The 24,176-nt window shown below is 44.2% G+C and overlaps 1 protein-coding gene across 3 annotated transcripts in view; it reads right to left on the bottom strand.

Annotated features, from left to right (window-relative positions):
• RTTN (rotatin) overlaps positions 1-24,176 on the bottom strand; it is a 372,765-nt gene that overhangs the window by 324,732 nt on the left and 23,857 nt on the right. For all 3 annotated transcript variants that reach the window (XM_073631267.1, XM_073631266.1, XM_073631268.1), the window contains exon 6: positions 787-880. In XM_073631267.1, coding sequence (XP_073487368.1) covers positions 787-880 — 94 coding nt within the window. The remainder of the gene's footprint in view (positions 1-786; positions 881-24,176) is intronic.

Below are 24,176 nucleotides of genomic sequence, written 5' to 3'. Positions count from 1 at the left end.
CCGTGTCCTGCTGCCACGTCCATTGATACAGACAGCAGGACTCGGCCCCGCTCCCAAGCTCCCATGTCATTGGATTTGATTGACAGCAGCGGAAGCTAATGGCTGCACTGCTATCAATTTATCCAATCAGGACGCGAGACACTGGCTGGAGCTGGTGTGCTCATCCCCGTCACTGGAAAGACAGAGTTCAGGTAAGTAAAAGGGGGGCTGCTGCATCACAGGAGGTTTTTCATCTTAATGCATAGAATGCATTAAGGTGAAAAGCCCTGAGGGTTTTCAGCCTCCAGGTGCTGTATGAAGCCAGCATATTCATGTCTATGAGGACAAAGCACGATGCAGGGACATAGCTCCTCATCCCATTTTGACAGCTGTGTGAGTGAGTGACCCCCAACACAGACACTGGGTTCAAGGGTGCTCATCCACACTCACATGGCTGTCAAATTTAGATGACCAACTATAGCTGAGCATCTACTGTGTCCCCATAGACATGAATAGTCTGCCGGCACGCTGCACCTGGCAGCTAAAACCACATACTGTATAAACAAGGAACTCACTCCCAGACTACAGGTCCAGCACTCCTCTAAATGAGGCCTTAACCAGACAGGAAGTGAAGGTAATGCAATACAGAGACATAAAATTTCTTTTCCAGAATATGTAAAAGGTTAAAACCCTTGTAAGATTTTTATTTCTGTCTCTGCTGCAAATTCCAGTCCTTCCCCCTAGTACCTGGATCAAGGTGGAGATGATGTTGAAAACAGTATTCTAATGGACAAATTTGAGACTTACCATTCATTTGAGGAGAGCACATGCTTATCAGTTGAAGTTATGGTCAGCCATGGAAATGTGGAAAACTTCAAGCATGTGGCTTTACACTGATATACTGTTTGGAGACAAAAAGTATAAAACAAATTATAGTATGGCAGTATGTAAACAATTAAATACATTTTAAATGGGTTAAAGTAACAGTGTTAGGTTACCCACTGCAGCCTTGATTCAATAAACAATGGAATAAACAAAGCTGCACCCTCTTTTAATATGATTCTGCTCTGCCCATGTCTGACACACGGTTTCCTAAAAATACATTGCATTGCTCTTACAGTCTATTTTTTATTTCCTATTTGTGTGAGTTTTCTGGTGGAGCAGGCCTTCACAGGAAGGCCTAGGAACGCTACCTTTCAGGTCAAATGTCTAAGTGATGACTTATCAAATCCACCTAGCATTTGTGGATTGAGAGGCAGTATGTCGCCTACACAAAGCCATCAGCAACACGAACAAGGCAGTAGATTGAGAAACTGAGGCAACACCATGTCCGGATGAAACGCCATTTCCTAGTCTCGAAACAAACTTGTCCTTGTGCAATACAAGAAAAGGTTCCAAAGCCGTAAGCTCCGACAACATCCAAATCAAGGCGATTGCCATGACAAAGTCAACCCTGCATGACAGGAGAGGGAGAGAAATATCCTGAATACATTCAAACACTGGTCTCTTAAGGACTGACAACACCACTCTGAGGTCTCATGGAGTTAGTGGGCAACGTACCGGGGGAACAATGCAAGCCACTCCATGCGTAAAGGTTTTGACCAAGGATTGGCGAGGCACACTTGCTCTTAATCTATCTATTCCTATACAGTATGTGCTTCTACTATGAGGACTCTAGAAATTTTGAGTTAAGACCACAGTATAGGGCACTGTGGATTATGCATATGTTTGCAAATATGTGCAAAAGTTTTTAACGTAAACTGTTAGACAGGAGGAGGGAGGAGGGAGGAGGGGGAGAGAAGGAGGAGGAGGGAGTCCCGCCCCCAAAACCGCGGGTAGCACTAATGAAGGTGAAATATAGGGAGGTGGAGATAGGCATCCCTAATGTCAAACAGGCCACAAATTCCCTCAGATGGAGGAGGAAACTACTGACTGTACTGATTCCATACAGAAAGAGCTTCAGGCCCAGGATGGGCCACACGTTGCCATTGGGCTTAGGCATTGCATGCTTTTTTGGGGGATGAATTATGGAAAGGGCAGGACACAAAACTTCAGCTTGTAGCCTCTGCCACTATGTTTTAATTTAAGGCATCAGAGATATAGACCCTAAAGGCTGCCATGCACCCCTCCACTTGCAGATGTGGGGGACCTCTTCATTGAAAAAGGTTTGTTGCCCATCTATGCAGGCTTGGGGCTAAACACTTTTTCCAATAAGAAGTTTTCTGTTGCAGCTCAGTTCTGAAAAGGACAGAGACAGGTCCATCACCTACAAACACTAGCAAAAAACAGAGGCACTACTGAGAATGGGAGAGGCTATGCTGGGCAGTGTGATACTTTACCATTTGCCCGTGAACAGTCTCAAGATCCTCAAATCCAGTGCAGTGCTAGAAGCCCCGCATTGGTCTTGATGATGTCAGAAAATCGTAGACCACCAGAGTGGAGGGAAGAAGAGGCTGCAGCAACCAGTCTAACATTGCAAAGGAGCCCGTGGAGCAGAGAATCATGTAGAAGAACCTCTGTACCTGGTGCCTATAGACATAAATGTATAGGTAACCCCTGCAGTGCAGATGCAGCCCCACTGCAAGGAAGGACTTTTAGCTTCCCCAAAGTTTAGAATCAATATGTAAAACAACAAGGAATAAAAATAGCATCATACACACAGAGCATCAGCTGTATTAGATTTATGATGCGCAGACAGAGATTATGAGATTTAATACAGAAGCTCTGTCACTTAATAGAGACAAATAAATTCCACCCCTGAATATCTGGTGTCTGCAGCGACAGACAATTTGCATACAAATGGACCTACAGTAAATTTTCAGTCCATCTGTAATCAGCTGGACCGGATAACAATTTCAGGTGATAATAGTGAAACTGTTTCATTTTAGCGATGTTACCATGGCTAGGTCCATTGTAGAACAAAACCTAAAATTCATTTATTGCACTGCTAATTCTGTACAAGTTTCTATAATACCTTGCAACCAAATAGAGCAAATCTCTTGCTTGTGCATCTAGCTGAGGATGTAGCATGTACTCACATATCCCCATAATGTACACTCTCTCTCTCTCATAAAGGGTATGTACCCTGGCTTAAAGGGTTAGATAAAAAAAAAAAAAAAAAAACAGAAAAAGGTGAAAACTGTAAAACCTTCCCACCCCTTGTTCCCCACGATTCTGATCACCTCTCCCGATGACGTTGTTGTGACGAAACGCATAGGGAAGACTATACAGCGTCATTGCATCAATTCCGTTGATCCGTTGCAGCACCATATCAAGGACTAATAATCCTATGCACATGTCACTTTTTGCTGAAACACTAATGGACTTATGAATTACAGCACTTGTCCCTTTAATGGTTTTTTTGCACTACTTTATGAATGTAGCCTTTATTTTAATATTTAATTAGATTTGGCACATTTGTTTTATTGCACGAATGTTTATTGAAGTTACAGCTGGTATTAATTTCATATTTACAATACCTTTCATATCATTTCAGCAGCACATAGATGTGCTGCTCTACAATCCCTACTTTGATTCTGATTAGTGACGGCATAGTAAATTGCTCCGGTCCATCCCAGAAATGTTGCAAAGAGAAGAGCAGCAATTTCATATCCCTGGAGGGTGTACAATGTTTGCCTTTTCATTTTTTTCCAAAGAGGTCAACATATTAAAGAATCCCAGGCATGGTAAATCTTTACATAGTTGCATTGTTTCAAGCTGGACCAACGTAACTACATACAGTGCCTTGGAAAAGTATTCACACCCCTTGAAATTTTCCATATTTTATCATGTTACAACCAAAAACATAAATGTATTTTATGTGATAGACCAACACAAAGTGGCACATAATTGTGAAGTGGAAGGAAAATGATAGATGGTTTTCCAAATTTTTTACAAATAAATATGTGAAAAGTGTGGTGTGCATTTGAATTTAGTCCCCCTGAGTCAGTACTTTGTAGATCCAATAAAGTGATGCACTCGTATTATCCAATTGATACTAAATGTTGTGCTTGCAAAACATTTCTCAAATAAGTGGATACATTGTTTGTAAACTTGTTTTAAACCATAAGCAGTGAAACCTTAAATAATTATACTGAAAAACATATGAAAAATATTATAAAATGTGTTCCAAACCTTCATATAAGGTTCCCTTAATAGTATAAAACCCCGGGACCTTATTTCAATAAATGTTAATGTTATAAATCTGTGCTCATGTGACAATGTGGTTAAAATATAATACACCTCAATTAATACTTGTGATTAGTCCACTAATTGAAAGCAAAATGATACCTCCTCTTCGTTTCAAAGCAGGGCTTTACGAGTTGTGTTTAGATGGGTTAGCGGTGGATAAGCTCAATCCCGTTCATCCGCCGGCATGGATCGGTTAATTGTACAACTTCTAGTAGTCCTCCCCCATATGAAAACATAAGATTGGGAAAAATACCATTGCGCAAATATAGGTCAAAGTACATGTAAAATAAAGAACCAGGTATGTTCACTCACATGATCCCTTTAACATAGATCGCATTTCCAAATGGTCAGTTACATTCAGCTCCGTGCTGCTGCTAGTTCAAACACATGCAGGCTGCACACTACCAAGAGCGTCACAGGCTCCTTCTCCCCACGCGTATCGTCACCGGGCACGTGACTTTTTCAAGGGACCCTTGAAAAAGTCACGTGCCCAGTGACGATACGCGTGGGGAGAAGGAGCCTGTGACGCTCTTGGTAGTGTGCAGCCTGCGTGTGTTTTATACTAGCAGTGGAACAGAGCAGCACGGAGCTGAATGTAACTGACCATTTGGAAATGCGATCTATGTTAAAGGGATCATGTGAGTGAACATACCCCTTTTCACCCTAATCAAATCCAAAATCCAAGTGTGGGCCAGGCTACCATTAGGAGTATGGGAGCGCATTAATATCATCAAAATGATTCTATTGCCCAAGCTATTGTACATGCTCTAGCACATGCCTATATACATACCCTTGAAATACTTCAAATTGATAGAAGCTCTGCTCAGGACGTTTGTCTGGGGCAACAATAGACACAAACTGGTTTGGAAAGTACTCAAAAACCCCACCAACTTAGGGGGAACAGCCCTTCCAGATTTTAATTTGTACTACCTAGCGTCCCAATTGGCCCAACTCTATCATATAGACAAAACTGACAAGCTCCGGTTTACTACAATACTCAGCCCGCAATGGACTCCACAAACCACAGATCCCCCAATAGCGATTGTAGTGGGTCAGAGAGGTAATGAATCTTAGAGCAACCGAGAATTGCTCCTATATCAATATAGATGCGTGTGGGACATCACTACTAGGTTAATTAAGATCCCTGCATTCAATGACTATACCCCTCTCTGGCACAATAAATCTTTGCCTGAATTTAGTTTGATCCCGGATACAGAGGTTTGGAGCAGGAAACTGGTGTACTATTTACATCACATAATGTCTGATGGGGCCCTTAAAACTTTTGAAGGCCTCCAAAACACATATATGCTCCCTAGAACCATGCATTACAGATACCTTCAACTACGCCACGCCGCACGCTCCCAGTTTCCCCAAGCCCTCCCACAATCTACTCCAAATGTCCTTGTGACAGTGATCAAGGGATTAAACCCGCGCTGATTAATCTCAGATTTCTACAGCATGCTCCTCACTCAGTCAGCTACCATAATAGCATATAACATCAAACCAAGATGGGAAAGGGAGGTGGGGCCGCTGGAAGATGAAGAATGGAGTGAGGCGCTTGATGCCTGCAAAGTTGTCTCCCCTAAGCTTTCTGACAGGTTATCCCAACTGTATATTTTGCATCGTGCATCTCTTACCCCTCTCAGAGTTGCCCGATTTAGGCCAGAATCCACCGCAACATGTGCGATGTGTACACAAGAGACGGGTGCGTTTTTCCATCTACTCTGAGCATGTCCAATGCTCCAGGGTCTCTGGAAACAGACTGTAGACTTCCTTCATGATGATGATATGGGCTCCCCCTTGTCCCTAGACCCTAAACAATGCCTATTAGGCATTTTCCCTGACTCTGACATGGACAAATTTACAAAAACCATTTCTCCACGAGACACTCTTCTCAGCCAAGAAAATTATAGCCCGACATTGGATGAGGCCTACACCCCCCCAACTTCACTGAATGGAAAACAGATGTGAATAACACCCTACCTTACAAAAAAATTATATATATTAGTGGCTGCCATGATAAGTATAATAAAATCTGGGACAGGTGGCTTAAGTCCACTAACACATGCATGAGCCATCCCCAAGAGTAGCTGATAATAGTGCGACTAGGTCTTGATCCTCACTAGAAGTTCATGAATGCTCCCAACCCTGTACCCCTCCCCCGTTCAGTAAAACCTATATAACCTGTTCGAACTGTAACTCCACCGAACCCACATGTATTAATGTATGCATCTGCCACTTGTGTTAGATTTCCCTGTTTCCGATATTGCCATGTACCATACAGTGTTATGTTTCACATGTATAGTGTTCAATAAAACAGAGAAACGGAGAAAAAAAAAAAAAAAACACACACACACACGGCACAACAGCAAACCTTCCAAGAGACGGCCGCACACCAAAACTCACGGACTGAGCAAGGAGGGCATTAATCAGAGAGGCAGCACAGAGATCTAAGGTAACCCTGGAGGAGCTGCAGAGTTCCGCAGCAGAGACTGGAGCATCTGTACATAGGACGACAATAAGCCATACGCTCCAAAGAGTTGGGCTTTATGGCAGAGTGGCCAGAAGAAAGCCATTACTTTCAGCAAAAAACAAAATGGCACGTTTTGAGTTTGCGAAAAGGCATGTGGGAGACTCCCAAAATGTATGAAAGAAGGTCCTCTGGTCTGATGAGACTAAAATTTAATTTTTTGGTCATCAAAGAAAACGCTATGTCTGGTGCAAACCCAACACATCATCACATCACCCAAAGAACACCATCCCCACAGTGAAACATGGTGGTGGCAGCATCATGCTGTGGGGATTTTTTTCAGCAGTCGGGACTGGGAAACTGGTCAGAGTTGAGGGAAAGATGGATGGTGCTAAATAGGATTTTTATAGCTTACCTGTGAAATCCTTTTCTTGGAGTACATCATGGGACACAGAGGCATATAGTAATTACTAAGTGGGTTATATCTCACCTTCAGGTGCTGGACACTGGTGTAATTAGACAGGAAGTTTCCTCCCTATATAACCCTCTCCCCTACAGGGAATACCTCAGTTTTTGTAGCAAAGCAGTAAGTTACCCACAAAAGGTGCGGGAGCTCTGTGTCCCGTGATGTACTCCAAGAAAAGGATTTTACAGGTAAGCTGTTATAAGAATCCTATTTTCTTTATCGTACATCACGGGACACAGAGGCTCATAGTAATTACTAAGTGGGATGTCCTAAGAGCAATGCCTACTGAGGGGAGGGAGACACAAATAAACGCAGACCACCATCAGACGTGAGGACCTATACTGCTGCCTGCAGTACACTGCGCCAAAAGCGGCATCCTCTTGCCGTCTTACATTCACCTGTTAGAAATTAGTGAACGTATGTATAGACAACCAAGTGGCAGCCTTGTAAATCTGAGTCATAAAGGCTTGGTAACGCACCACCCATGAAGCGCTTACTGCCCTGGTAAAGTGCACTCTAAGAAGAAAACATTTTCTTCAAACCACAAGCCTGAATAATAACAACTTGATGAATCTGCATTAAACAAAAGTTGATTTAGATGCTATCTGCCCTATCCTGGGACCTCCGGGTAGCACCACAAACAGTTTTCCATATCTGAGCAGTCGCCTTGACTGCTCTCACTACAACGAGAAAGTGCAACCATTTTAATAGAGGATTTGAACGCTGCCTGCCCATTCTTAGAGTCCTCTGGTAGCACAACAATGTCAGAATCCCGTATCTTGAAACATTCAGATATACCTTTAACCGTTCTGACTATATTGAGAGGAATTAATAACTTTCCTTCCGCAGAACAAGGTTCTGGTAAAAGGAAGGTAAGTAACGCGTTGATTCAAATGACAGCTAGATCCTTTTAGGAAAAAGGAAAAAGGCTGGGTGAGGATTTAACATAACCCTATCCTTAAGAATAATTAAGCATGGCACTATACAAAGAAAGCCGCCAACACTGAAACTCTTGCGGAGGTTACCGCAACGGAGAACACCTATTCCCCCGTTAGGAGGATCAAAAGGAATATTAAGCATCGGCCCAAGGAGCTGTACTTGTACGATGACAAAACTAGACTCAACCCAGCGGCATAAGTGCGACCCAACTGGCGGATTTATACGCGTTGTCCCTTGTATAAAAAGGCATGGATCAAAGAATGCGAAGCAAGTGGCCTTTGAAAAACAATGACAAAGACCGAGATCTGAGCCTTGATGGTACTCAAGGCTAGCTTCATTTTTACCCCCAACTGTAGGAAGGCAAGAATTCTACCTATGACATACCTCCGAGGATGCCATCTTTTGGTTTCACACCAGGAAACATAGGCCCTCCAGACCCGATAATAAATGGTCCTAGAGGCCCGCTTTCTTGCATTAATCAGGGCAGTTACCACTGAACCTGAAAGCTCTGATTCTTTAACATGTGGGCTTTATTAGACAGACCGTTAAATTTAGCGATTGTAAGGCCGGATGGAATACCGGCCCTTTGCGAAAGCAAGTCTGGACTAGATGGAAGAGTCCACGGTTTCGCTACTGCCAACCTTACAATCTCTACATACCAGGATCTTCTGGGCCATGCCGGGCTAGTAGTATTACCGCCTTCCCTTCCATTTTGATCCTGCATAGAAGCTGCGGAAGCAACTGAACTGGGGAGAACATATAAATCAGTGAAAAAACTGATTCCACGGGTTTACTAACGCATCTGTACCATATGCGAGTGGATCCCTAGCCCTTGACACAAAGCTGTCCAACTTCTTGTTGAACCTGGATGCCCAAAATTCTTATCTGGGCAGAAAAAAGTCAGGGTGCATGGGCCATTCCCCAGGGAACAATTGTTGACGGCTCCAGAGAGCCGCCTGTCAATTCTCCATTTCACGATATGAAGATTGTAGATAGGCAAGGTACAAGCTCCTCTGCCCAAACCAGAACATGGCCTTCCCTCTGGCTGCGTGGCTTCTAGTGCCTCCTTGGTAACTGAAGTAAATTATTGATGTGGCATTGTCGGATTGTACCTCGACAGAACAATCCTGTAATCTAAACGCCCAGGCCATTAAGCCAGACGTGCCATCGGAAGCTCTAGAATGTTGACAGTCAAGGCTCTCCGAGCTTGACCACTTCCCCTGGGCAGTGGTCTCCTTCAGGACTGGTCTCCATCCCTAGAGGCCAGCCTTCATAGCCACCACCTCCCAGGTAATCAGCAAGAAGGATCTTCCCTTCTGCCATCTTGCTGAGGTTCCGGCATATTCCTGGGACCAGACGCTTTGGATAATGCCTAGGTTAGGATCTACTTGTTCCAGGCAGAGAGAATAATGTTTATAGCAGCCTTGAACGAAACTGAGCATAGGGATACCACTTTGAATGAAGCCATCTTCCCTAGCACATTAGCAAAGGTAAATGTAAGGAACTCTAAATTGCCTTGACCCCTTTTTGGGCCCAAACACTCCAAGCTCCTTAAGACCATAAGAAAGCACCTTTAGACTGGGAACCCAACCCAGGAATTCCAGATACTTGACCACCTAAGTCCAGCCATGCTACTGACTGATCTTATCATCAGCAGATTGCTTAGTATGCCATTACTGCTATACCCTGGGCCTTTACCCTGGGCATGGTGGCTAACCCGAAGGGCCAGACCACCAACCGGAAAAGGTGCTGTTCCCCTGCGAAGCGCAGACAACCTCTGTAGCCCATGCAAACACATATGCAAATGGCCCATATGTGTATGAGGCAAGTATTAATGCCATATGCCTCTATGGAAGCATGCTTTCATGGAAGCATAAATTCATACAAATATGTTTTAAGCAAGAACAAGAAAAGTGTGCGCTGTATACACGGATATATATAACACGTGTGCTATGGAACAGGCATCTTGCAAGCAAGCATGCGCTTTACGAACGTGTTATGCAACATTACACAACATGTATCCATGCAGACACTTATTCCTATGTGAACATAAGGAATCCTGTATATTTAAGGAAAACTTAAATTAACATGCCTTGTTATGCAACCATGCCAATCTAGGCAATCATGCAACTTTAGGCGATCATGCATCCTTACGTGATTCTGCATTTTTATATGATCAAACACTTTATGTATTATAAGCAGTACTGTGCGAACAAGTACCCTTGTGACCAAGGACTCTTGTGCAATCAAGCACCCTTGCGCGATCAAGCATTTTTATGCGTTTTTAGGCATTTCTGTGCAAACAAGCACTTCAATATGACCCAGTGTCCTCATGCGACTATGTAAAACACCTGTAAATCCATACCAACAGAAAACATGCATCTTTATGCGATCAACAAGAACATGTTCTGTTACTTGTTTTATCTACATGATGTACATTAGAAACTCATGTATTCTATGCAAAAATGTGGACTAGTAAAGAGGAAGTTATCCTCCGGCAACGTGCGTTTCAACAATCATGTGATTTAACTGTTTGTGCGTTAGTAACAATGCACACCAGCAACTGTGCATTCCAGCAGTTGTGCATTTGGCTAGCTTGTAAGCACCTGCATGAGGATCCTGTGGAGGTTTTCTAGACTAATAGTCAAGCATCTTTATGCGATCAAGCCTTTCAGATGTGACTAGGAGAAAAGAAAACAACGATGCATATCTATACAAACATAAACATGCATCTTTATGTGACCGTGTACCTTAAAGCGATCCTGTTACCTTATGCGATCACGCGTTCTGATCAAAAAAATTAAGCATGTTTTGAGTGTTATTTTTTTTTAAACACAAAACATGTCCTAACATGCATTTTGTACACACATGACCATGTATCTTTATGCAACCTGTTTGTTTAAGTGCGTTTCAGCAGCAACTTGTGCGATCTAGTACTGTGCGATCCAGCCACTGTGTGTTTCAGCATCTGTGCTTTTTAACCACTTAAGGACCAGCCTCGTTTTGGATTTTAGGTGTTTACATGTTTAAAACAGGTTTTTTTGCTAGAAAATTACTTAGAACCCCCAAACATTATATATGGTTTCTCTTCTAACACCCTAGAGAATAAACTGGCGGTCGTTGCAATACTTTTTTTTGCACCGTATTTGCGCAGCGGTCTTAAAAGCGCACTTTTGGAAAAAATTCACTTTTTTTGAACAAAAAAATAAGACAACAGTAAAGTTAGCCCATTTTTTTTTTTATATTGTGAAATATAATGTTACGCCAAGTAAATTGATACCAAACATGTCATGCTTGAAAATTGCGCCTGCTCGTGGAATGGCGTCAAACTTTTGCCCTCAAAAATCTCCATAGTTGACATTTAAAAAATTCTACAGGTTGCATATTTTGCGGTACAGAGGAGGTCGATGGCTAGAATTATTGCTCTCCCTCTACCGGTTGCTGTGATACCTCACATGTGTGGTTTGACCACCGTTTTCATATGCGGGCGCTACTTGCGTATGCGTTCGCTTCTGCGTGCGAGCTTGTCGGGATAAAATTTTATTTATTTTTACATTGTTTAAAAAAAAAAAAAAATGGTGTCACTTTTATTCCTATTACAAGGAATGTAAACATCCCTTGTAATAGAAAAAAGCATGACAGGACCTCTTAAATATGAGATCTGGGGTCAAAAAGACCTCAGATCTCATATTTACACTAAAATGCAATAAAAAAAAAAAAAAAAAAAAAAAAAAGAAGAGTCATTTAAAAAAAATGACATTTGAAAAAATGTGCCTTTAAGAGGCGTGGACGGAAGTGACGTTTTGACGTCGCTTCCGCCCAGCAGTGTCATGGAGACGAGTGAGCGCCATCTTAGCCTCACTCGTCTCCAGACACACCACGGAGGAGGACGCGATTGCCTCTGCCACTACCGAGGGCTCCGGTAAGCGGCGGAGGGCACCGGATCGCGGCGGGAGGGGGGGGCCCTCTCCCGCCACCAATAAAAGTGATCTCGCGGCAAATCCCCCACAGGGACCACTTTTATCTGAAAGCCGGCCGCCGCACGAAAACGGGGATACCAGGGTTATGGCAGCTAGCTGCTGCCATAACAACGATATCCGCCGCCAAAGTTTGGACGTACATCGTAGTGCGGCGGTCGGTAAGTGGTTAAGCAACTGTGTGACCTTAGCGACTGTGCAATTCAATATCTGTGTATGTTAGCAACTTCTGCGATTTCAGCAACTGTACATAGCAGCATCTGTGCGTACTAGCAACTGTGTGATTTTAGCAACTGTACATATCAGCATCTGTGCGTATTTAGCAACTGTGCGATTTTTTTTTTTTTTTAGCAAGCAAGCACCTGCTCAACTGCAGTTGGTCCTATACTTATACCTGTAGGATACCAAGCACATATGCACTATGCACAAACCTTTCAAACATGTAATATAACAACATGCATTTCAAAACTGCAAGCATGTGTATTATGCGGTTCATGCCCACAAGCAGAAAACGACACCTTTTAAAGTGAACTGCTAATCATCCAGGGGTGTATCTACTACTACTTACAGCTTGTACATTCCCCATGGATAGGCAGAAAATATGCAGCATGTAATCATGACTTGTCTGGACCTGTTCCCAAGCTGGCACTCACATACTCACGGCCCACTGTTCTGTCTCCAAGGCCGTCCGAACTGTCAGCACATGGTAATGGCTGCCCTTCTTCCTGCCTAAAAAACAATAGGCTAGAAGCAAATCTGCGCCCTCTAGTGGCTGGGGAAAAAACAGCAGCCTGCCTGAGCCAGAGTACAAGCATGATAGAACAGCACACTGCTCCCAGTGACCACCGGGAAACAGACAGTCAGATCGCTCTCTTAATAGAGACACTGCAAACAAATGCAGACTCACCATTCCTCGCTGCAGGGTACTGCTGGAATATCACAGCGACCCAATCTTCACCCATCACGGCGGGTTGGTGTCATGCCAGACCTTCAAGGATGGGGTCCCCTCTGTACGTAGGGTCCACTGCCTTGGGCCATGTATAGCGCCCTGCCAGAGCAAACCTGTGGTATAGCAATGTGACCAAGGTGCTGAATCTCAGGGCCCAGCTCTCCTAAGAGAAGTATTACAGGCAAAACCTCGTTCTTTGGTATCGAGGCATCGGGTACCATCCACTTTTGCTTTTGTTTTGGCTCTTTGAATGGATCTGATAGTGTAGCTCCCTGACCCTGTTCAGGCCACCTAGGAGCACTCATTAACCGTGACCAATACCTTAGACACTGGCGAAAAAACTAAAGGTACTCCCTGTAGGGGAGGGGTTATATAGGGAGGAAACTTCCTGTCTAATTAATTACACCAGTGTCCAGCACCTGAAGGTGAGATATAACCCACTTAGTAATTACTATGAGCCTCTGTGTCACGTGATGTACGATAAAGAAAAAGGGATATTCTTGAGCAAAACCTGTACCACTCTGTGTGTGATTTGAGGCTAGGACGGAGGTTCACCTTCCAGCAGGATAATGACCCCAACACACTGCTAAAGCAACACTTGAGTGGTTTAAGGGGAAACATGTAAATGTGTTGGAATGGCCTAGTCAAAGCCCAGACCTCAATCCAATAAAAAAAAAAAAAAAAAAAAAAAAAAAATCGGTGGTCAGACTTAAAAGATTGCTGTTCACAAGCGCAAACCATCAAACTTGAAGGAGCTGGAGCAGTTTTGCAAGGAGGAATGGGCAAAAATCCAAGTGGTATGATGTGGCAAGCTCATAGAGACTTATCCAAAGCAACTTGGAGCTGTGATAGCTGCAAAAGATGGCTCTACAAAGTATTGACTTTAGGGGGGTTAAAAGTTATGCACATTGACTTTTTCTGTTATTTTGTCCTATTTGTGGTTTGCTCCACAATTAACAAAAAAGAATCTTCAAAGTTGTGGGCATGTTCTGTAAATGAAATGATGCAAATCCTCAAACATTCAATGTTAATTCCAGGTTGGGAGACAGGCACTGTAGGTCTAAACTTTGACTGGGACAGTCTAACACCTGAATATGCTTTGATCTAAACCATTCCATTGTAGCTCTGGCTGTATGTTTAGGGTCGCTGTCCTGCTGTAAGGTGAACCTCTGCCCCAGTCTCAAGTCTTTTGCAGACTCTAACAGGTTTTCTTCTAAGATTGCCCTGTATTTGGCTCCCTCCATCTTCTCATCAACTCTGACCAGCTTCCCTGTTCCTGCTGAAGAGAAGCATTTCCCACAACGTGATGCTGCAATCACCATGTTTCATAGTGGGGATGGTGTGTTCAGGGTGATATGCAGTGTTAGTTTTCCACCACACATAGCATTCTACTTTTAGGCCAAAAAGTTAAATTTTGTTCTCATCTGACCAGAGCACCTTCTTCCGCATGTTTGCTGTGTCCCCCACATGGCTTCTCCCAAAGTGGATTTCTTATGGCTTTCTTTCAACAATGACTTTCTTCTTGCCACTCTTCCATAAAGGCCAGATTTGTGGAGTGCACAACTAAGAGGTGTCCCGTGGACAGATTCTCCCACCTAAGCTGTGGATCTCTGCAGCTCCTCCAGAGTTACTCTGGGCCTTTTGGCTGCTTCTCCGATTAATGCTCTCCTTGCCTGGCCTGTCAGTTTAGGTGAATGGACGTCTTGAAAGGTTTGCAGTTGTGTCATACTATTTCCATTTTCTGAAGAATGATTGAACATTACTCTGTAAGATGTTCAAGCTTGGGGTATTGTTTTAAAAACCTAATCCTGCTTTAACCTGTTCCCGACCAGCTGCCGCAGTTGTACTGCGTGAGAATGGCATGGGCAGGCGAATCGCCGTCATACTAAGTCGGGCGTGCGCGCCCCCTCAGTGGCCGCGACGATCAGATTCGATCCAGAACCGATCAATCTCCAGGCCCAGGCCAATGAAATCTGGCCTGGACCTGGTGATTGGTCCTGGCGAATGAGATCCTTCCCCTGTCGTGTAACTGTAAACACTGACGGGGGAAGTGATGTCATCTCTCCTCATGTCGGTCTTTTCTGTTCCAGACCAAGGAGAGATAACATCTAACAGTGAGTTGCACCAACACTACACTGCCACCAGGTCATTTTTTTTTTTTTAATCGCTGTACTGGTGTCATTAGTGACAAAAATCAGCGTTGGGGTAATTAGTCTTAGGTCCAGATAGGTCTAGAGACCCCCCTAAGGTTTAACCTCTTGATTACCCCGTCACCAGTGATCACTGTATAAGTGTCACGGGTGACGCAGTTTAGCTAGTTTATTTTTTATAGCGTCAGGGCACCCTCCATATTTTACACAATAAAGGTTTAACCCCCTGATCACCCGAAGTTGGGTTTTAGCGTCAGATAGGGTCTGCGTCCCCAGCAGTTTAGGGTTCCCAAAAATGCAGCATTAGCGGGATCAGCCCAGATACCTGCTAGCACCTGCGGTTAGCCCCTCCGCCCAGCCCAGCCTACCCAAGTGCAGTATCAATCGATCACTTCACTTACAAACATTAAACACATAACTGCAGCATTCGCAGAGTCAGGCCTGATCCCTGCGAATTCTAACAGTTTTTTGGTAGCGTTTGAATCAGTCGCTAACAGTCAGGAGCTTTTTTACCTGCGAGTCTCACTACTGTACCAGTAAATTTAGAGACCAAAATGTCAAATCGAAGGTACAGTAGTGAAGAGGCCTACATGTTTCTGAGCAGATAGTGAAGAGGAAGTCACTCATCTGTCAGATTCAGGCTCAGAATACAAACCTGTAGACAGCAGCGGCACCCCGACAGATAGCTCTGACGACAGAGTTGTGGTCCCTGCCAAGGTCAGGCGTACCAGACCCATTCTGCTGTCGTTGAGGTGCAAGAACCGCAGGTCCCTCATATGGAGCAGAGAGCCAGTACTAGCGTCGCTCATCCTTCTGGTGAACTGGCAAGCACCAGCGGCCTAGTACATCCTGGTCGCACATCCAGCACTACAGTATCACGTGGTGACGTGGAGAGTCCCATAAGTGCAGTTCAAGCTGGCAAGGTAGCAAGCACGAGTGGAGTCCCGCTGCCACCAAGAAGACAAAGAAAGGCCCGTCGAGCCCATAGTGCCCTTCCTGCTGCATTCGCCAATCCTAATTGGGAGCCCACCACTTCTACAGCACCCGTACTTCTCCCATTCAATGGCCAACCCAGAATTCAGGTGGAAACAGTCGATTTTACATCACTTGATTTTTATTCGCTGTTTTTCACCAAAGATCTCTATAGATCTATTGTGGACCAAAGCAATTTATATGCTGGTCAATTAATTGCCGCTAATCCCCAGCTGACCCTTGCCAGAGAATAAAACCAAATTACGGTTTCCAAATTTAAGACCTTCCTGGGCCTATCCCTCCTCATGGGCATAATGAAAAAGAGTGAGTTGCGGTCATATTGGTCCACTGACCCAATTCACCCTATACCCGTGTCCTCTGCCTCCATGACAAGGACACGATAGAAGCAGATCTTGTGGTTCATGCATTTCAACGATAATGAACTCTTGTCCTCGGGGATAGACCCTGAATTTGATCGGCTCTACAAAATTCGGCCCCTCGTAAACCACTTCAACCAACGTTTTGCAGCCTTGTTTACTGCCCATCAAGTTGTCTGTGTTAATGAGTCCCTGATTAGGTTTTCTGGCCGCTTGTCATTCAAACAATATCTTCCCAGCAGATACAAGGTCAAGATGTATAAGCTCTGTGACAGGGCCACAGGCTATACATATAGTTTTATGGTTTACGAGGGAAGAGAGTTACGTAGAGCCGGAGAACTGCCCAGACTACATAGGGAGCTCTGGTAAGATTGTGTGGGACTTGGTGTCACCCTTATTCGGAAAGGGGTACTACTTGTATGTGGACAATTATTACACAAACGTGCCACTTTTTTGTCACTTATTTGATCAAATGGGCGCATGTGGCACCGTGCGATCCCCGTAGATTCCCGTCTTAGGCTGGGGAAGAGAGCCTGCTTGAGATGTAATAATTTGCTCGTTGTGAAGTGGAGGGATAAGAATGTTTTCGTTCTGTCCTCCTTTCACGCAGACACGACGATCCAAATTCGTACGGCGACTGTTGTGGAGAAACCCCTCTGTGTCCACAAAGATAACCTTAATATGGGAGGGGTGGAGCTCAATGACCAGTTGTTGGCGCTGTACATAATTTGCCCGTAAGGCCAGACGCTGGTAAAAAAAAAGCGTCCGTATATTTATTTCAATTGTAGTTTGTCGCCGCTGCACGTTTGTGCGCAGTTTTAAAGCATGTCGTTCTTGGTATCCATGTACTCGTCATAAGATCATCTAAGATGATGTGTGACGTAAGCTTCTAAATGTTCTGCATTAAATGCCAGGACAATTCAAACCCCCCCCCCATGACCCCTTTTTGGGGTGTCTACTTTCCAAAATGGGGTCATTTGGGGGGGGGGGGGGGGGTGTTGTACTGTCCTGCCATTTTAGCACCTCAAGAAATGAAATAGGTAGTCAAACTAAAAGCTGCGTAAATTCCAAAAATGTACCCTAGTTTGTGGACGCTATAACTTTTGCACAAACCAATAAATATACGTTTATTGATATTTTTTTTACCAAAGACATGTGGCTGAATACATTTTGGCCTAAATGTATGACTGAAATTGAGATCATTAAATTTTTTTTATAACAAAAAGTAGGGAATATCTTTTTTTTTTTTTCAAAATTTTCACCCTTTTTCCGTTTATAAATCGCAAAAAGAGGCAATCAAATACCATTGAAAGAAAGCTCTATTTGTGGGGAAAAAAGGACGCAAATTTCGTTTGGGTACAACATTGCATGCCCGCGCAATTATCAGTTAAATCTTCAGGGGCTGAAGTGGTTAAACTTCTCCACAACTTTATCTCTGACCTTGTCTGGTGTGTTCCTTGGCCTTCATGATACGGTTTGTTTACAAAGGTTCTCTAACAAACCTCTGAGTGCTTCACAGAACAGCTGTATTTATACTGAGATTAAAATTACACACAGGTTAACTCAATTTACTAAATTAGGTGACTTCTGAAGGCAATTGGTTCCACTAGATTTTAGTGAGGGGTATCAGAGTTAAGGGGACTGAATACAAATGTATGCAAAAAAAAAAAAATTCAAGTTAGACTTAACTTGTTTTCCAAGAGTCTTTCAGGACAGCACTTGAGAGAGTGACTCCTCCCCTTACAAACAGGAAACACCTCTTCCACCAAACTTTAAAAGGAGGCTCCTTTCCACACATTGTCAGTAGTAGTAGAGAGCCTCCGGCCCCAAACTGGAACACATAATCGAGATATGTTTAGTCACAGTATGTATATGTATATGTATATATATATATATATATATATATATATACATACATACATACATACATACATACATATACATATATATATATACATACATACATACACGCACACACACACATACATACATACTGATACTGTGACTAAACATATCTCGTTTATGATTATATGTATCTATATATCTCAATAGGGCGGGATGCTGCTGTCCTGAAAGACTCTTGGAAAACAAGTTACCGTTAAGTCTAACTTGAATTTTCCCTAATCGTCTTTCCGGACAGCACTTGAGAGGATAATAGAGTCTTACCCCCCTAGGGAGGGACCACAGCCTGCAGAACCTTTCTGCCAAAAGCCGGATCCCCTGCTGATAGGAGATCCAGTCTGTAATGACGGACAAACGTTAAGTAGCTTGACCACGTAGCCACCTTACAAATCTGATCTGGGGTGGCACCAGCTCTTTCTGCCCATGTAGTGGCCTGGGCTCTCGTTGAATGAGCCCTAATTCCCAGCGGGGAAGATAAACCCATTTGAGAATAGGCTACAGAAATAGCTGTCTTAAGCCATCTAGCCAATGATCCTTTCGATGCTTGTTGGCATTTTTTGTTTCCAGAAAAAAGAACAAATAACGAATCTGAAGCTCTAAACCCTCCTGTTACTTCCAAATAATGTAATAGGATACGTCTTACGTTCAAATTGTGAAACTGCTCTTCCTTTGTACCCGAAGGGTTAGCACAAAAGGTTGGTAGAGTAATCTCCTGAGACCTGTTACTAAAGCTTGCCACTTTTGGCAAAAAACCCTGGATCTACTTTAAGGACAACTCTATCAGGAAAAGACAAAAAGGGCTCTTTTACTGATAGGGCGTGCAGTTCACTAATCCTTCTTGCTGAAGTAATTGCGACCAGAAAAATAGTCTTCAAAGTTAAATTCTTTAGGGATATGGCCTGTAAAGGCTCAAATGGTTCTTTTGCCAGAGCTTGCAGAAGCACAGAGAGATCCCAATTTGGAAATGCCTCACCGGGACCGGTCTAGACCTGGAAAGTGCTTTGAAAAATCTCATGATCAGAGTTTCTGAAGATAAGGATCTCTCCAGATAAACTCCCAAGGCGGCCACCTGCACTTTAAGAGTGCCGACCACCAGATTCTTGTCTGCACCTTTTTTCAAAAACTTCAGCACCGAAACTAGGTCTTTAACCTCCCTATGTTGTGAAAGACAGAAAGAAATCTAGACTTTCCATACTTTGGCATAAATATCCCTGGTTACCCTTTTCCTACTGGAAAGTAACTTAGTAGTTAAACGTTCTGAAAAGCCTTTGCTTCTCATTAACTGCTCCTCAGATACCAGGCAGTGAGCTTTAACCTGCCTACATCTGGATGATACACTGGCCCCTGAATCAACAGATCCTGACTGAGCGGAAGATGCCAACATGGTTTGAGTGCCAATTGAAGAATCGTGGAAAACCAAGCTCTCTTTGGCCAATATGGAGTAATCAAAATTATTGATACTCTCTCTCTCAGAATTTTTCTCAACACTAGAGGGATTAACCTGAATGGAGGAAAAGCATATCCTAGGTGAAAATCCCATTGATGTGCCAGAGCATCTATCCCCTGAGAGCAAATTGTCTCTCTGAAGGGAGAAAAAATTCGGGAGCTGCGTGTTTTGTTTTGAAGCAAACAGGTCTACCTGCGGAAGGCCCCAAGCACTGGTGATTAGTGCAAACACCTCCCTGTTCAGACTCCACTCTGATTCCTGAACTTTCTCTCAGCTCAGATAATTCGCTACTTCATTTAATGTGCCTTTGAGATGGACTGCAGATAGAGATAGTAAGTGGTTCTCTGCCCACTCCAGAATCTGTACTGAGAGTAAGTGAAGAGCCCTGCTCCTTGTGCCTCCCTGTTTGTTCAGGTCGGCTATGGTAGTGGCATTGTCCGACAAAATCTGGACACGGCAACCTATGAGGCTTTGAGAGAAGAAAGCTAATGCTAGGGCAACCGCTTTCAGCTCTCTCCAGTTTGAGGATTTTTGGGCCTCGAACTGGGACCATGTTCCCTGCGCTAAGGCCTGACCCACGTGGGCCCCCCATCCCCGCAAACTGGCGTCTGTTGTGACCACTTTTCCGCTTGGAAAAGACCAAATAAGACCTCTTTGCAGCACCACCTGACTTTTCCACCACCATGTCCTTAGAAGGAACCTCTGGAGAGCCCTGAAATGCAGCCTTGCCCATTGGATGGCTGGCATGGAAGAGGTTAATGTCCCCAGAGCTGACATAACCTTTCGGACTGAAATCAGTTGATTTGTTTGTAGTGCCGTTATTACCCTTTGCACCTTCATCCTTTTCTCTTGTGGGAGAAAAATCTTTTGCTCCACCGAATCTATCAAGTAACCCAGAAACAGTACTTGCTGAGCTGGGATGAAATTTGATTTTTGAACATTCACTATCCACCCTAGTGACTCCAAATGACTACGGGCTTTGTTCAAATCCTCCTGCAACTTTTCCCTGGATGGGGCAAAAAAGAGGAGGTTGTCCAGATATGGAATTACCGCAATCCCCTGGAGTCGAAGAGGGACGAGAACTTCCGCCATCATCTTCGTAAAAATACGAGGAGCTGACGACAGACCGAAGGGAAGGGCCCTGAACTGAAGATGTATAATCTCTTTGCCCATATTCACCGCAAACCTCAGGAATTTCTGGGACTGAGGTGCTACCGGAACATGAAGATAAGCATTCCTCAGATCGATAGATGCCAAAAAACAATCTTTAGTTAAGAATGTTCCTGACTGTGAAAATTGAGTCCATACAAAACTTTTTGTATAGGACTAACTTGTTCAGGGGTTTTAGGTTGAGGATAAGACGGAAGTTTCCGGATGGTTTTCTTATCAGAAAGATGTGTGAATAGAAGCCCTGACCCTGTTCTTCTGGGGATACTGGTATCACTACCCTCTGGTGCCTCAGATCCTTTAAAAGGTTCTTCATGGCTAGGGCCTTTGTTAGATCCCTTGGTAAGTTTGTTACAAAGAATCTTTCTGGTGGGCGATCCGAAAATCCTATCCTGTAACCTTGGGACAGCATGTCTAAAATATATTGACTTTCTGTCATGCTGGCCCAAAGAGGGAGGAAACTTTGAAGCCTTCCCCCCACTGGTACGCACAAGTCATCGCGTTTTACCGGAGGCTGCAGGAGGATGGAAAGGACATTTCCTTTTCCTTTACCCTTCTGTGATGCCCAATTTTTTCTTTTCTCCTGGGGTTTGGTTTGTTCTTGAGCCCTTTGGGAACGAAAAAAACGTTTAACTGGCTGTTTTTTCTTTTTGATGGGAAAAGACTTCTATTTATCAGCTGTTCTATCTAGAACCGCATCTAAGTCAGGTCCAAAAAGCAAGTCACCCAGGAACAGTATCCCACACAGCTTGTTTTTGGATGCCGCATCCCCCGGCCAAGTTTTCAACCACAGAGCCCTTCTGGCCGAGTTGGCTAGGGCAGCAGATCTAGCTGTCATTTTAATTGATTCCGCTGATGCATCAGATATAAATGCGACAGCGGCAGACAGAGTAGAGAATGAATCCAAAATTTCTTGTTTTGGTGAGTCTGCTGAGATATGGGCCTTAAGTTGATCTAACCAGAACTCCATATTCATGGATACCACCGTAGTTGCCATAGCAGGTTTAAGATTTCCCATGATGGTCCATCCTTTTATCCATGGGATCTCTCAACACCCCCATGTCCTCGAATGCCAAATCTGTTGACCTCGAGACTTGGGAAAACGTGGCATCTAGTTTGGGGTTTTTGTTCCAAACCGCCGCTGGATCTTCAAAAAGGAAAACGCCTTTTTAAGGCTTTGGGAAAGAAAGGCTTTCTCTCTGGCTCTGTCCCCTCTTTCTTAATAGCTTCAGAAATAACAGAGTGTACTGGGAAATTGCGATTTTTGTGTTCGGTAAGCCCTGCATACATTTTATCATGCAGAGATAACTCCTTTCTTTCCTCCTCCAGACCCAGTGTGGTATAGATTGCTTTTAACAGGCCATCTACCTGTTCTAAAGACAATTTAAATTTTGAAGGTAAATTTTCTCCTTCCTCCCCCTCATCAGAATCCGCAGATTGAGAGGGGGAATGTCCCTCTGGGGTAGGAGATGCCTCAGTCTCCACCGCCGGGACTATAAGTGAGCCTTGAGAGGACTGTGAGGTAGTAGGCTGACTCAGGGATGGGTTTGCTAGCGAAGAGCGAAATGATTGGATAGTCGCATCAAGTTCTTTTTTAACAGATGCAATCAAGTCGCTGCAAGCGGAAGAAGCTTCTTCTTTAACTAGCAAATCAATACAGGCTTGACATAACGTCTTCTTCCATCCTTCAGGTAGTTTGGCTTTACATGAAGGGCATTTCCTTTTTTGCCACTGGATCAGAGCTCTTGGCCTGCCATGAGACAAAAAGAAGAAACCATCCCAGTGAGACAACCTGTCCTTTTCCCAAGGATGCTCACCACAGGTGCACAGTAAGAACTAAACTGCCTCATGTGCCCAGACAGGCCCCTGCCACCGGGGGGGGGGGGGGGGGGCAGAAAGAGAAAGAGAAAGAGAGAGAGAGACCCCATAGTACAAGGAGGACAGTATACAACTGCCCCTTACCTGGGCCTTGCTGGTGCCTGTCCCACTCGCTGCCGCCATCGATTCCATCGAGGAGCGCTTGCTGTGTTGTGTGGCTAAAAACGCCGGTTCCGGACTCCAATAGCGCCAGTGCGCCGGACTGGAACCGTTAAATAAGCACCAGCCCCGTTCCTCCCCTTTCCCTCTGCGATTTCCGGCGGAAATGACGCCGTACGCCTGTTCCGTGGGCGCCGCCCCCTTTCCGGATGCCTCACTTCCGGCGGATGGAGCCCCGCAGCCAGCCCCAAGATGGCGGCGGTGCAATAAGCAACAGGCGGTGGACCTGAGAAAAAAAAAACACAGTAAACGGCCACCACCTGTCTTGCCGCCGCCTAGGAGCAATGCCCACGACAGTCAGACTCACCCTGAGCCCAGATGAAGAGGGAGAGGGAGCCCAGCCAGCAGCACCTAACATCAGCTGTGGAATGGGAGGAACAGCTCTCATGAGGTAAAAAGCATTTGGTGAAAAACACAGGAAACCTGAGCTCCCAGGACAGCACCTGAGAGCCCTGACATCCCCACGAAGTGTTCCCTCCGGAGGAAACACAAAAAACTGACAGTGTGTGGAAAGGAGCCTCCTTTTAAAGTTTGGTGGAAGAGGTGTTTCCTGTTTGCAAGGGGAGGAGTCACTCAAGTGCTGTCCTGAAAGACGATTAGGGAAAAATTGAAAACCATTCATCATTTTCTTTCCACTTCACAATTATATGCCACTTTGTGTTGGTCTATCACATAAAATCCCAATAAAACACATTTACGTTTTTGGTTGTAACATGACAAAATATGGAAAATTTCAAGGGGTATGAATACTTTTTCAAGGCACTGTATATACAATACTTGGCTGATGACCCGGTAAACTGGAAACCATTGATGTAGACACCATAACTCTAGTGATCTCTGGGTCCCATGTAGTCACTCAGGTTGACTACTCAGTACAGGCACCATTCACAGAATGAATGCAAAGCATTTTTCTGACTGAACGAGGTGGAGCAGAGGTATTGTGCTCCTCACCTTGTCAGATCAAAGAATGCTGTGCATTCAGAAAATGCAAAGCATTCTCTGAATGCACCCATGCTGAGTGAATGACCTCAATCCATCAAGCGGGCTGCTCAATGCAAGAACCAAAAGCATGTGGGAGATCACTGAAGTAGTGATGTCTACTTCAGTTATTTCCAGCTTCCAGGGGTATCGGCCAGGTATGGTAAATACATAG

This window comes from Aquarana catesbeiana, linkage group LG05, assembly GCF_042186555.1.
Source record: "Aquarana catesbeiana isolate 2022-GZ linkage group LG05, ASM4218655v1, whole genome shotgun sequence".
Taxonomy (NCBI): Eukaryota; Metazoa; Chordata; class Amphibia; order Anura; family Ranidae; genus Aquarana; species Aquarana catesbeiana.
Note: the sequence above shows the minus strand (reverse complement) of the source record. Positions and strands in the feature narration are given on the sequence as shown.